Source organism: Lepidothrix coronata, unplaced genomic scaffold (assembly GCF_001604755.1).
Source record: "Lepidothrix coronata isolate B3197 unplaced genomic scaffold, Lepidothrix_coronata-1.0 Scaffold279, whole genome shotgun sequence".
Classification (NCBI taxonomy): domain Eukaryota; kingdom Metazoa; phylum Chordata; class Aves; order Passeriformes; family Pipridae; genus Lepidothrix; species Lepidothrix coronata.
Window position 1 is genome coordinate 522,616 of NW_016690459.1, and position 13,456 is coordinate 536,071.

At 63.6% G+C, this 13,456-nt stretch overlaps 1 protein-coding gene across 9 annotated transcripts; it reads right to left on the bottom strand.

Annotated features, from left to right (window-relative positions):
- Positions 1–1,256: 1,256 nt before the first annotated feature.
- On the bottom strand, positions 1,257–11,786 carry LOC108508021 (protein FAM49A-like). Of its 9 annotated transcripts, XM_017836515.1 has the most exons (13): positions 11,738–11,786; positions 8,947–9,030; positions 8,368–8,448; positions 7,067–7,146; positions 6,430–6,551; positions 6,201–6,306; positions 5,852–5,988; positions 5,647–5,724; positions 5,408–5,524; positions 5,219–5,298; positions 5,002–5,128; positions 4,706–4,776; positions 4,415–4,619 (listed from the first exon to the last, which is right to left on the bottom strand). In XM_017836515.1, the coding sequence occupies exons 4-13, from the start codon at positions 7,137–7,139 to the stop codon at positions 4,556–4,558; spliced, it is 975 nt and encodes a 324-aa protein (XP_017692004.1). In that variant the 5' UTR covers positions 7,140–7,146; positions 8,368–8,448; positions 8,947–9,030; positions 11,738–11,786; the 3' UTR covers positions 4,415–4,555. The 9 variants fall into 9 exon arrangements, 8 of the variants coding, with proteins under 8 accessions (XP_017691999.1, XP_017692004.1, XP_017692005.1 ...); XM_017836516.1 differs by lacking the exon at positions 8,368–8,448; XM_017836518.1 differs by lacking the exon at positions 7,067–7,146.
- Positions 11,787–13,456: the final 1,670 nt, after the last annotated feature.

Sequence of the window (13,456 nt, forward strand, 5' to 3'; positions counted from 1 at the left end):
AAGTTTTTCCTTCAGCTGCTTGTGCCATGTGGCAAGAGCCACCTCCCAGGGCTCATCCTGCGAGGGGAAGGGCTGCGTGGGTGGATCTGCTGGCGCAGGCTCTGGAGATTCCTGCTTTGGTGGGGATTAGATTAAACCTCCTTTTTGTGTTCCTCAGCACTGAGTTATTTCTGTCACGCTCTGGGGGGTGTGATGGAGTGTGGGGTGGCTTGGGAGCTTGTACCGAAGGGAATATGTGGGGAAGAGCTGGGAATTTGGCATTGAGCAGAGCTGGGCATCAGGTTTGGAATGCTGGGCACTGCATTTGTGTTGCTGGGTCTGTGCAGCACCAGCTGAGCCTCTTCTCCAGCCCAGACTTGTTTGCCATCCGTGCTGACTCGACCCGTGAATGTGGGCTCAGCCCAGGGCTGGAGCACAAGGCCATGAGGTCGTGACATGGAATCGTGTTCTCCCAGCCTGGATGGACGGGATGTGAGCCCCACTCACCGCCGGTGCGCTGAGCATGGTTTTTGACAGACAGCACGGAGATGTTGAGTCATCTCCCCAGGCCAGGCCAGGATCAACAGGGCCACACTGGGAATGAGGGGTGGGATTATCTGCTCCGGCTCCTGAGTGCAGTCAGATGTCCATACTGTTAGAAATGGATTAAATATCCTTAATCGGTTTAATATGAACTTTGTTATCCCCACAGATACATGTTATTCCTCTTCCACAATAGCTGTAGTCTGCCTGTTCTCTTCAAGAGCCTGCTCAGGATGGGCTGCGCTGAGCCATGGCCGAGCAGGGGCTCCCAGGCCTTCCCAGGAGAACAAGGTCTGTCATACTTGTCCATGCTGTGACTGGGGTGGGAAGTGGAAGGAGGAAGCACACCCTGATCCTGCCGGCAGTGAGGAGCAGGTGAGTTTGCTTCCTTGGAGAGGTGGGGGCTGTCAATGGGGACACAGGGTTTTATTCAGGCATCCTTGCCATGGTTTGCTCTCCAAGGAGGGAGCCGGTGTCTGTTGTACCTCTGCTGTTTGAGGGTCTCCAGGCAGGATCGCACAGTTCCTGGCACCAGCACCATCTCCTGCTCCTCCTGCTCTGGGCCCTGCAGAAGGGACAAACAATTTGGAATCGCTCTCCAGTCCCAGCCAGGCAGGACTCGCTGAGAAAGTTGTTGTGGTCTCAGGTTTCAGGCTGCTGTCAGTGCCGGGCGGTTTGGGGATGGGAATGGCACTTCACTCCATCTGCCCTCCGCTAATCCCCAGACAAACGCGGCTCTTCCATCTGTGCAGCCGGAGCCGCCGAGCCCATCACACCAGCCACTTAATCTAAATGGCTTTGGCCAAAGATAAGGTCATTAATTACACTGGGATTAGAAAACAGTCCAGGCCCAGCGTGGCTTGGCTCGCCATCAATTAAAGTCCTCAGTGCCCTGGCCTGGCTGAGCATCAAGCGGAGAGCTCGAGCTGGAGGAGCTCTGTGTCCTTGCTGACAGGGCACTGCCTGTCCTTGGAGGAGCCCCCTCACCTGGGCACTGGTATTTTGGCACAGCACTGGGGTGGGCTCCTGTCCCTGGTCACTGGCAGGGCTGTGTGCGAGGCAGAGCTGCAGATGCAGGTCCAAGGAGCGTGAGCACCGTGGCAGCCAGTTCAGCACAAATCCTTGTGTCCAGCAGTGAGAGGTACGTGAGCAGCACCTCCCCATCTGCATCCCCATCGCTGGCTGCCTCCAGCCTCCACCAGCCCCTGCCAGGCCACCACACTGAGCTTGGCCCTGACTCACTGCCCGCACGGGTGGCCAAGCCCCGATGCCCTTGCTCATGGCCACTGTCCCCAGAGCTCAGAGCCCAAAGTCTGTCTGTGACTTGTGCTTCCTTCTGCTCCTCCACCTTTCGGTTCCCTTTTCTTACCAGATTTTGGGTATAAAATGCTCCGATCTGCTCATCCCACAGGAAATGGCTCATCCATGCAATGCTGCCCTTTGCTGGGGTGGGATGTGCCACTTGCTCTGCCCTGCCAGGTGCCACGCTGGGGAACAGTCAGGGCTGGGACATGTCACAAGTTTGGCCTCATCCCCTCCCCTCACAAGCAAGAGGCATCGTGAGGGAGGTGGGGGGACATTACGGGCTCTGTGCCAGGAGCCAACTGGCACTGGGGCACGGGGGCACAGCTGCCACCTCGCCCGGCACCGGTGACCAGCTGGTGTCTGTGCCCCTGTTCACTGGTGGGTTTAAAGCACCCGGCTGTCCCTTAACTCCCGTTGGAGGTCCCGGCTGGTGACACTGCCCTGGCTCTTCCCACCCCAGTTCCCACACTGCAGGGACAGTCCTGCACCGGTACCTCGGACGGGCTGGGGACCATCTGTGGGACGGTGTCACCTGGGGCCATCGGCTCCTGCAGACACACGGCAGCTGCAGCACCGAACTGAGCCGTGTCCTGGGCTCGTCTTCGGTTCCCAGGTGGGATCGTCGTGTCCTGGAGCACCGGGGGGATTTAACGGAGACCTGGGTGGTGGGGGTGGTGGGAGGGAGCCCTCAGGATCCATCTGGGCTCAGCAGGGCTGAGTGGCACCGCTGGCACCGCTGCTGTCACAGGGCTGGTGGGTGAAGGAAACTAAAGGGGACCCCGAGTCATGGCTGGGGCATGGAGCTGCTGGGAGAGCTGGGAGCAGGGCAGGGCGTGGGGGATGCTGTGGCCCATCCGGTGCCTCAGCAGCGTTTCAGGTGGCTGTGGTGAAGCCGTGTCGCAAGAACCTAAAAATAAATGGAGCTGTTGGCCGGGGTTGTGCAACAGCGTGTGCCCCATCCCGCGCCGCGCGGGACCGGGGTGGATTTGGCGGCAAAGCCCGGGTGTGCACGGCGGGATCCTGGCATCGGGCCCAGGAAATGCTGGTATCCGAAGGGCTGGGGGCTGTGCCCCCTCTTTGTCCCATTCTTGTGGTGCTGCCCTGTGCCCGGGGGTGCCCGTGCAGGTTTAGGGACATGTGGGCTGAGCTGGGCTGTGGGGGCAGGTGGTTGGGATTGGTGTTCACATCTTGGCACCCTGAGGAATTCAGTGGGGGAGTCCAGAGTTCAGGGGGCTGTGGGGACCCTGCCCACGTGCCCTCCAGCACGTGCTGGACGCAGTGGTTGTCACCCATTGCCCAGGTGGGGAAACTGAGGCACGGGAGTGCTGCCAGTGCTGTGACACCTTGCAGGAGGCTCTGGGGTCCTGGTGGCACCTGTGGGGTGCCCGTAGTCCCCTGGCAGTGGGGGGGCTGTGTGGGGCAGTGAGGGGGGGTCAGCAGTGCTGGGAGCAGCCTGTGTGCCAGGCGGGAAAGGCGGGAAAGGTGGCGGGAAGGAGAGCACTGGCAGGACACCAAATCCCAGGGGACTTGGCCCTGTGCCCCGGGAGCGTGGCTGTGCTGAGGTGAGTCCTGGGGTGTCCCCATGGGGGGTGTCACAGCCCCCGCCAAGGGCTGACCCGGGGTCCAGCACTGCAGGGGCCCCGCCGGGGTCTCCCCCAGCTCGGGGGGCTGCGGGTGGGGGTGTCAGGCCGAGTGGGGCCCCCACCGTGTAGCTGGTGTGAGTGGGGCCAGCGTGGCCGCGTTGTCACGGTGTCACAGGGCCATCTGCCGGCAAAGGCACCGGCCCCGTGGCAGCCAGCCATGGCCTCCAGCAGCATCCCAGTCCTCCCAGTCGGCAGCTGCTGGGGCACTGGGGAAGGAGGGGGCCCTGGATGGGCTGGCTTGGGGGCAGCAGTGGGGGCAGCCCCACCATGGGGGGCACCCTGGGGGCCACCCTGGGCTGTTTACCCTCGGGGAGCTCCTGATCACCGGCAGTATCACAGTAGGGTTGAGACTTGGGAAGTGGGATTTGTCCCACAGGGATGGGTCCCCACAGAATCATGGATGGGGGACATGCTCCCTGGGGAGGGTTCAGTCAGGGGGTCTCATGGATGGGACTCATGAGGGCTGGACGGTGGGTGCCTCCCAGGATGAGGACATGGCAGAGACAGCCCCGCTCTGGCCTCGAACAGATTAAATGTCATTTTATTTCACACCCAAAAAAAAAATGTAGAAAAGAAGAGGTGAGTGTGGATTTAATTGCTCATATTAAAAATCTACCAGGTGAGACTGAGCCATTTCCTCCAAAGTCAGTGCAGATCCACAGGGATGCTTATTCCTCCTCCTTCTCCTCTTCCTCCTCCTCCTCCTCCTCCAGCAAATGCTCAGGGACCAGGATGGGGACAGGGGCGACACCTGCCCCCTCCCCAAGGTGTCCCCATGCCATGGGCACTCACTGCCACCGGCCCCATTGGCACATCCCTGCCCGGGCCCATCCTGCCCGGCCCCGACGCCCCCAGCACGGTGTCCCCACAGTGCCACCCGCACCACGTGTCCAGGAGCGGGTGCTAATCTGGGGGGTGGGAAGGGGGGCAGGAGCGCCTGGGGGGGGTGGCCTCGGGCCATTTTGATGTTCTGTTAGTATTCCTGTGTATTCCTTATTGTCCCTTTTCCCTCTGTACAAAATGAGCGGTATGGTCATGGGCGTCGGTGACACGGTGACGTTGTGGCTGCGGTGGCCGCCCCGCGCTCACTGCAGCAGGGCCCGGATCTGTTTGGACGTGGTGTCATCGTTGAGGTGCCGAGTGGTGTACCTGGACAGAGAGGGAATGGTCACCCTGTGGCCACCCTGACCTGCTCTGCTGTCACCCCACACCCCCCTCCGTGGCCCCTGGCTCACCTCAGAGCATTCAGGAGCCCCTCGGTGCTGGTTGAGGGTTGGTCTTTCAAGACTTTGATGCAGCCTTTCATCTGGTGGGGGGGAGTGAGAGGGGCTGTGAGATCCCTGATGTGTCACAGGGGGGGCTGTCCCCCTTCCTCTCCATCCTCCCCCTTGCTGCTCAGGGGGATGAGTTCCCCTCGGGAGCAGCTCAGTCACATCCCCATAGGGATCATCCGGGGGGAGCATCACAGCTACACTGGGATGAGCAGGATGGGTGTGACCCTCGCCCCCCCATGCATCCCATGGCCACTCACATCGATCTTGGAGGTCTTGGCAAAGGCCCCCACGGGGTGGACGTGGTCGTAGAGGATGATGACGCCGACCATCACCCGCATGCAGAACAGGAGGGTCTCGGTGTTGGTGAAGCGGCTCCGGTATTCCCTGTGCCGGGAGAGGGGCCGGCTGAGCCTGGGGGGCTGGCAGAGGGATCCTGGCACTGAGATGTCCCCCCAACCCATATGGGGTACTCACGGGGTCTCCAGCATCACCCTGCAGACACAGGCCATGGTGCTCAGGCAGTCAGTCGTGTCCTCGATTGGGAGGGTCTTGTTCTGAAACCCAACATGTCCTGACTGCTGTTTCCACCCCCAGTCACCCACATGGTGCTGGGGCTGTAAGGAGCCTTCACCCCACCCTGAGGGTCCCCCCAGCATCCCTCACCTCTGAAACGAACTTGGTGGTGGCATTGCTGAGTGTTTTGAGCATGGGGGTGGCCTCAGCATAGAAGAGGGACATCCTGTTGGCCATCTCGTTGTTCACCTCGCTCTCTGCATCCAGCTGGGGAGGGGTGTGATGGGGGGCCATTAAGGTGGTTAATCACCCCCGAGTCACCCTCAGCCCTGTGAACCCCTGGGGGATGCCAGCCTTGGTCAGGGTGGGGGACAGCACCATCCTTTCACCTGCAGGTTGTTGATGCGATTCCGGCTGATGGTCCGTCTGTAGTAGCTGAAGTCGTTCTGGATGGCAGGGTTGGTCATCTGGGTGGGAAACCTGAGTTAGGGGCTACAGCAAACCTGGGGGGTCCCAAAGGGACCCTGCTGGCTCACAACTTTTGCACGGTCCCAGTGTGGGGACCCCCAGTTCTTGTCCTGCACAGGGAGGTACCTTGAGCTCATCGAAGCTGAGGGTGAAGTGAAGGATCTCAGCAAACTGCTTGGCCAGGGCTTGCTCCCGCTCGAGGTGCTGGGTCGGGGCGTACGGGGGGCTGGTGAGGGCCTCCAGAAGGCTCCGCAGGGCATTCTCTGGGGACGAAGCACCTCTGGTCCCCTCCTGCCCCTCTGCATTTCCCCACCCCCCCGATGGGGAAACTGAGGCAGAAGGCAGCACAGCACCCAGAGCTGAGCACACTCCATGGCCGGGACTCCTGCAGCCCATCCCATTTCTGCATCCGGGCTGGGATGTGGGATGCAAGGAGGGGATGCAGGGAAGGGGGAGGTGGGGGTCAGGCACTCACCCAGCCGCAGGGAGAACTCATAGAAGCGTTTCAGCTTAGCAACGAGGGGGCAGACGGCGCTCCAGGCCCGCTCCTGCAGCCGCAGGTCCCCGGGGTTTTGGATGGCCTGGGGAAGGAGAGCGCCAGCGGTCGCCCCAAGCTGTGGTGGGTGGGTGGGTGGGTGGGCAGTGGGCGCTGGCACTACACCCGGGGGGGGGGGGTGGGCAGTGGGCGCTGGCACTACACCCACCTCTCGGATCTCCTGCCCGGCACCCGTGTAGGACTGCAGCTCGGCCAGGATGGTCTGTGCCTCCTCCAGCACCGCGTTCACCTGGTTCCACACTGCCGTCTCGGCCTCCGTCGGCTGCGCATCTGCAGGGCAGCGCCCCGGGGAGAGAAACCCGGAGGGCTCTGAGCGAGGCCCGGGGCGGTGAGAGCCAGAGTGGGGTGCCAGCACCCCGTCCCACGGCTCTCCCGCCAGTCCACAGCCCTTCCTGGCGGGATTCTCCCCCTGATCCGTCTCCTTGCCCAAGCTCAAGTCAAGCCGTGGAGTGGGGGGCAGGTAGGGGCGAGTCCTGGCTGCCCTGTGACCACAGTCCTGCTCATGGGGGTCCCTGAGGAGCCCTCGGCCCTGCTCACAGGGCTCCCCGAGCAGCCCTCAGCCCTGGGCTGGCCCCAACTGCCCCAGGGGAGAGGTGTGGAGTGACAGCCCCCGGCCATGGGTCTGCTCCCCCTCCCCGGGGAGACCCCTGGACAGCAAAGGTGGGGGCAGGACATCTGGGATGGGCTCAATGCGATGGGCGACGGGTACAAGAACTCAAAATGGCGTGGATGTGGAACTCAGGATAAATACGAAACAAAAAAGGAAAATAAAAATCCCATCTCACTTTCAAAGTCAAGGAAAAAATTAGGGCCTTGGTCAAGTTCGTTATAAGTCAACACTTTTAGAAGGTTCCCCATGTGAAACCTGCAAGAGAAGAAACAAGAGGAAAAAAGCATGATGGTGAGGTGGAGCTCGGGGAAGAGGTGCTGGGCTGTGGGCAGAGGCGGTGGCCAGAGCCCCCGTCCTCCCCCCACTGCTCCCCGGGGGCTCGGGGGGCTCCTGGACAGCCGGGGGGTGACCCCTCAGCTGCTCCCGGCCCCGAGTGCAGCCTCTTCCCCCCCGATGGTGATGAGCGCTGGCGGATGGGGTGATGGAGAGGAAGGAGCGGAGGGAGGAGGGAGCCGCCGGGAAGCGGTGAGCGAGTCCCTGAAGTCTTGGCTACAGGCGTTCCCCTCCTCTAGGGGCAGAGCCAGCCCCGGAAAGGGGCATCCCAGCGAGCCCCCAGAGCCCCATGCCCGTGGGCTGTGGAGGGGACTGGAGGCAGGTGAAGGTTGTGCTGCCTCAAAGGAACCTGGAGGAGCCAGGAAGGTCTCTTGCCGTGGGAGTGGGTGGCTGTGTGACCCCCAGCCCTGGGTATTTTGGAGGTACCTCTGCCTGAGGTGGTTGTGCACGGCCTCTCCCCACTGGGGATGGAACTGGGGCCAGGACTGGGGTGAGCGGTTGCACTATTTTTACGCTCCTCACTCTTGCTCTGAGCTGTGCCCTGGAGGAATTGCGGGAGAGGGAGCCAGGGGGGCCCTGGGGCTGTGCCCGGTCTGGCATCTTGTCATGGTGTCCACCATCTCCTGTGCACCCCTGTGCCCAGCCTGGGAGGTCTCAGAGCTGTGCTTTCCTGTCCCAATTAGCCCAGGTCGGTGGGAAGCAGGGGAAGGTCCCTGATCCCCATCACTTGGTTTAGGCTGTGACCCCTGCACCAACCTTTCCAGCGGTGCAGGTGGATCATTCCCTCCTCCTTACCCAGCCTCCAGGCTGTCCCTGAGGGTGGCAGGGGACATGCCACGTGGCCACCAGTGCCATCAATTACAGCAGCCTGAGGTCGTCCTGGGCCAGATCCTGCTGCTGGGATGTATCCTGTATCCTGCCACTCAGCCAGGATGTCTCCCCACACTTCGAGGGATGGGGCATCTCTAGGGGTCTCGCTCCCCTGCCCCATTCAACCCTTTGCAGGGCGAGTTTGGGGCTGCCCCAAGGCACTTGGGGACACGGGGCTGCTCGGGGACACGGTGCCTGTCCCCATCTTCCAGAGAGCAGCCACAGCAGTGGCCCCGGCCCCCTCCCCGCGCCCGCCCTGCTCATGGGACTTACTTTCAAAATCCAGGAAAAAATGAGGACAGTTTTCTAAATCTTTGCCCAATACCTTTATGAGGTTGCCCATGGCCAGCAGACCTGAGCGAGAGAAACAGAACAGAGTGGAACAGCACCGGCACCCCTGAGCCCCCACGGTGCCACTTCCACGGCACCTGCCTGTGCCCATCCCACCAGGATCCACACCCCGTGGCCCCCATCACTCTCCCTCCTGGCCGGGCACAGAGGTGTGAGCATCCACCAGAATGTGGCAGCTCGGCTCTCCCGTCACTTCTGCCAATTCCCAAGGAAAGTGGGATGCAGGTCTGGGAGTACTGTGCTCCCTGGGGCACCCCTGGCCATGCAGCCACCACCGAGGCACCCCGGTTCCCCCACCCCGGCACCCCGTGCTCTCCTGAGGGTTGGGGGGCTGCCCCAGGTGACCCCCATGGGGTCATGCCTTTGCTGATGGGGCTGGGCACTCCCCATGGACAGGGGAAGATCCCAGCTGGGAATTGTGCCCCATAGACTTGGTGTGGGGGTCTAGTGCCTGCGCTGGTGCATCCCACCCACCCCACAGCCGTGATCTTGGGTCTTTACCTCAGTGCCCGGAGTGGCAGCGGTGGCTACGGCAGGAGCAGGGGCTGTGCCACCCCCTGAGTCACTGCATGGGCTGGCGGGGACCTGCAGGTAGGAGGGAGAGAGGGTCAGGGCACCCCACTGCCCTGGGGACCCACTGGTGGGTGACCAGGTGGGGAGGCACAGTGGGACTCTCGATCCCACCACCCACCTCATGCTGCCACCAGCCTTATTGACCTCGGTTATTTTTTCATTGCCACTGGCAGCTCACCAGGCACTGAGCTGAGTATCCCTCTCCCTCTCCACTCCTTGGGGGACCTGCCAGCAGCCCGGGGACAACCCCAGGGCTGAGCCATCTGTCCCCATCTCTCCTTGGAGAGGCCAAGATCCCCAGGGATGACTTTCCCAGCTCCACCGGTTAGGTTTGCTCTTTTCTGTGTGTTGCATGAAAATCTCTTTATGCCACTGATGAGCCACAACCCAAATCCTGCAGGCATCGGGATGCTCCCCCTGTTCCCTGTCTCCCACCTTTCCTACAGGGATGTAGGGGAGTTGGGATTGGCCCCATGGTGTTAGCAGGCTCCAGGAAGCAGTCATGGGTTCAGCAGATTGTAATTAAGCATTTGGGTTTAATTAGTGAGGCAGGGGAAGGGGAGAAGGAGAGCTGGAGCAGCAGTGGAAAGGGATGGAATGGCCTCGTGCCTGGGATGGGGCTGCTGCCCCTCAGCCCAGTGCTCCCTGCTCACCCCCAGCGCAGCCCCTCAGCATCAACAGTGGCGGCTCTGCCTTCCTTCTCCTCCTCCTCCAGACCCAGTAAGTGGTGGCTTTACCTCGGAGCTGTATCAGACTGACACTAAAATTCAGCTGCTTTCTGGGGGAACCAGAGCACCCGTGTTCCCCACTGCACACCCCTGCCTCAGTTTCCCCAGGTGTAGCGGGCGCTCGTACCCCGCGATGGCACAAAGACACCCAGAGCTGCCCTGGCACAGTGACGCCGAGGTTCGTCCTGCTGGATGCTGGGGTGTTTTGGAGTGGTGCTGAGGGGTCCCTGGGGTGCTCGGGGGTCCCTGGGGTGCTGGGGCAGCTGGCGGGGTGGGAGATTGGCACCCGCTCTGCTCTGGCATTCGCACACATGCTGTGACTGTGACGGGCGTGCGGGCGTCCTCGTGGCCGTTGTCCTTGACTTGGGGCGATTTGGGGCTGGGATTTGACACTGCTGAACTCTGCCTCTGCCCAGGGAGGGGGCACGGACAGGTCCCTGTGCTCCCAGGTGTGAGGACACCCCGGTGTGAGGCCGGAGCCGTGGCACTGAGGTTCGGTGCTGGGTGGGAGTCTGGGGATTGCTGCAGCCCCTTCGAGCTGGGGGGGAGGATCCGCTGGGGGCTCAGCCCCTGATTTGCACTATTTCCTCGGTCCCAGGTGCCTACATCCTGTGGGTGCCCTTGGCCCTGGGAGCCCGGGATACCACAGCACATCCCCCCCGGGGGGGCTGTCGGGGAGGGCGAGGGGCTCCCTCCAGTGCAGGCTGCCCGTTGCTATGAGGCTGAACTGGGGGAACCGTGCACCCCAAATCCGCTGGGAACCGTGCACCCCAAATCCACTCCCAAACCGGGAGCGATCACAGAGGAATGTGCTGCTGGAGGAGGGCTGGGAGCAGCACGCTCCCTGTCCTCAGCCACACCCGAGGTGGCCCTGGGTTCTGTCCCTCCCTGCGGTGGCCTCATTGCACCCCAGCCCTGCTCCGGCAGCTGCTCCTCTCCCCGAGCGTCCTGCCCCATGGGGACCCCACGGCAGGTGTCACCTCCATGGGGACATCCCAGCCGATGGGGTGAACACCCGGCCCCCTGCTCCAGGCAGGGCCAAATCCTGCATCCTGGAGCATCCCTCCCCACAGCCGGCAGCACCCGGGCTGGCCACCCCGGAGGGGCAGCGATGCCCAGGGATCAGGTCCCTCCGTGTCACCGGGGGCCGTTTTTGGGCTGTGCCCCTTCGCCGCCGGCGCAGCATCGCTGTGGGCACCGCAGGCTGGTGCAGAGCCGCAGCCCCGGCCGGGGGCTGGCTGACCCTTCCCCTTGACCTGGTCTCGCAGCCTCCCCGCCCGCCGGGTGCCCACTGGGTGCCCCCCGGGTGCCCCGAGCCCCCGCCGAGCCCCTCCTGCCGCTGCCCCCCGCCCATGGCCCCGCCGGCATCGCCGCAGCCGCTGCGGGGTCGGACGCGCGGTGCCTGAAGGATTTTTCATGGCGGGGGGGGATACCTTATCCCGAGAATCCGGGTGTTGATCCTAAATCTTACCCCAGGATCAACCAGGACACCCCCGGCCCTGCCCAGGGTGGTGTTGGGGCTTCTCAGCGCCGCCACCCCCCCGGTTTGGGGACCTCCCTGAGTGGAGGGTGGTGTGATCCCCCCGGGGGGCTGAGCCCCCGGAGTGGGGCTGGCGGGGTGCGGGGGGCTCCCCTCTGCCCGGCTGCGGCTGCGGATGAGCGGCAGGATTTACCGCAGGGCTGCCGGGAGCCGATCCGCAGCACCCAGCCGGCGCGGGCGAGCACCCACCCGTGCTCCCGCACCCACCCGGGGCCACCGCGGGGCTTCAGAATCCCCGGGGTGGGGAGAACCCGCCCCATCTCCATCCCATCACCCACCCCATCACCCCCAGTCCTGCGGCGCACCGGGCCAGGGGTGCAAAGGGAAAGAGGGGTCCCTCGCGGGGGCTGCCGGCGGTTTGGGTCCCTGAAGGGGGGACAGCCAGTCCCTCGCCCTGCTCTCAGGCCTGGTGGCAGCCCCGTCCCCGTCCCCCGTGGCGGCCCGTGCTCACCGTGGCGGTGGGAGCTCGAGGCGCGGGCGGGCGGTGGCGGCGGCCGGGGCGTCTGCGGATGCTGCCGGATCGCGGGGTGCCGGGGACGAGCCGCCCGCCGTGTGCGTGAGCCGCCCTGCGCCAGCTGCCGAATGCACCACAAAGACCACCATAGCCCCCCGGCCCCCCCTCCACGCCACTGGTGACGGTGACGTCTCAAGTGTGAGGGAGACGGGGATGTTTAACCCTCTGCGTGCCGGCCGGGGAACCTCTGCGGCCTGACTGGGGAGGGGCTCCGGCTCCTGCTGGGGGGATGGGAGGGGCTGCTCCCTGGTTTTGGGGGACACGGTGACGCCGAGAGGGTGCCTGTGTGTCCCCCCACATCAGAGCCAGCCTGGCTCAGCCCCAGCACCCGCAGCCCACTCTGAGCAGGGGGAGGGAAGTCCCAGATGTTCCTCTGCTCCTGACCCAGCCCATGGATGGCACTGCTTGCCCCCAGTCCCCTCTCCAGGGAGGGGGACAACCACTGACCCCACCTGGTGCCACTACCACGGGGACAAACCAAACCCATGCCCCAGGACCCCCCTTTTGAGCAGGCAGCACCCTCTGTCTCCCCCTGTCTCTCCTGAACTGGGGCCAGGAGTGGTTTGGGTGGCATGAACTGGCACAGAGCTGTTCCCACAGGGCTGATGTGGGAGGTAGGAAGCAAGTGGGGACCCCCAAAATTGGGCTGGTTCTGCTTTTCCACCCTGCACTCGCCTTTCCCTGGGCCAGCACTGAGCATTACAGTGGGGACATCAAAAAGCATTCCCAGTGTCGTGGCCACCCCAGGTCCAGCTTGTCCAGTGGCACACAGGGGTGTCCCCCAGGAACACGGGGTGGGTGACAGCAGCTCATTGCTCCTTTACTTGGGCATTTCTGTGCAGCAAAGCAGGGATGGGCGCCCACCCTCCAGCACCCCAAGGCACCTGGAACCAAAGCTCAGCCCTGGGGTGCAGTGGGTGGGGAAGGGACCTGAGCTGGGGATGGTGAGGGACCAGAGAAAGGCTGAGGCTGCTGGTGAGGAAACCTGGCTCGAAGGGAAGGAGCAGCAGAAGAAATAAGTGAGAAACCCTGATTTTGGCCCTGGCTGTGTGGCTGCTGCCCAGTGTCACTGGAAAACGGGGGGTTTTGTGAGGTTGCACTGGCTGTGACCATCGTGCACTGGCCTCGAGGGACAGTGTCCATCCCTGTCCCCATCCCTGTCCCCATCCCTGCCCAGCTCAGAGTGACGGGTCCTGCCCAGCGCCGTGTGCTGCTGACACTGACAGGAGCAGAGCACTGGGAGGTCACAGATGGGCTGGCTGAGCCACCAGTGCCCCGAGCACTGCTGGTGCCACAGCCGGCTGACCTGGCAGTGCAGCGGGAAGAGGGCTGTTGGAATTCTGGGATACGCAGCTCCCAGCGGTCTGGGGGGGCTGATCCGGCTGCAGCAGCCCCAGGCAGCTGCCCCACAGCCCCCCCCATCGGGCACAGCCCCCCGGGCCGTGCTGGTGCAGCCCGTAGCCGCTGGGGGAAGCTGCAGCCCTTTGCATTCCACGGAGTGGCTGGATAAGGAGGTTTTTAGGAACGGGCAGGGCCCTGGCAGCTCTGCACCCCGGGGAACTTAAGGCAGGGAGCTGGGGGGTGCTGCTACGGGAGCGGAGAGCAAAGGGCTGTCACAGAGCCAGAGCTGCCTGCAGAGCCAGTGTCCCCCCCAAA

Coding starts and splice junctions, on each gene's coding strand:
- LOC108508021 (XM_017836510.1), bottom strand. CDS start 8,536: ATGGGCACAGGCAGGTGCCGTGGAAGTGGCACCGTGGGGGCTCAGGGG. Junction 5,725..5,851: donor TCAGCTTCGATGAGCTCAAG/GTACCTCCCTGT, acceptor TTTCCCACCCAG/ATGACCAACCCTGCCATCCA. Junction 5,299..5,407: donor CCACCAAGTTCGTTTCAGAG/GTGAGGGATGCT, acceptor GTTGGGTTTCAG/AACAAGACCCTCCCAATCGA.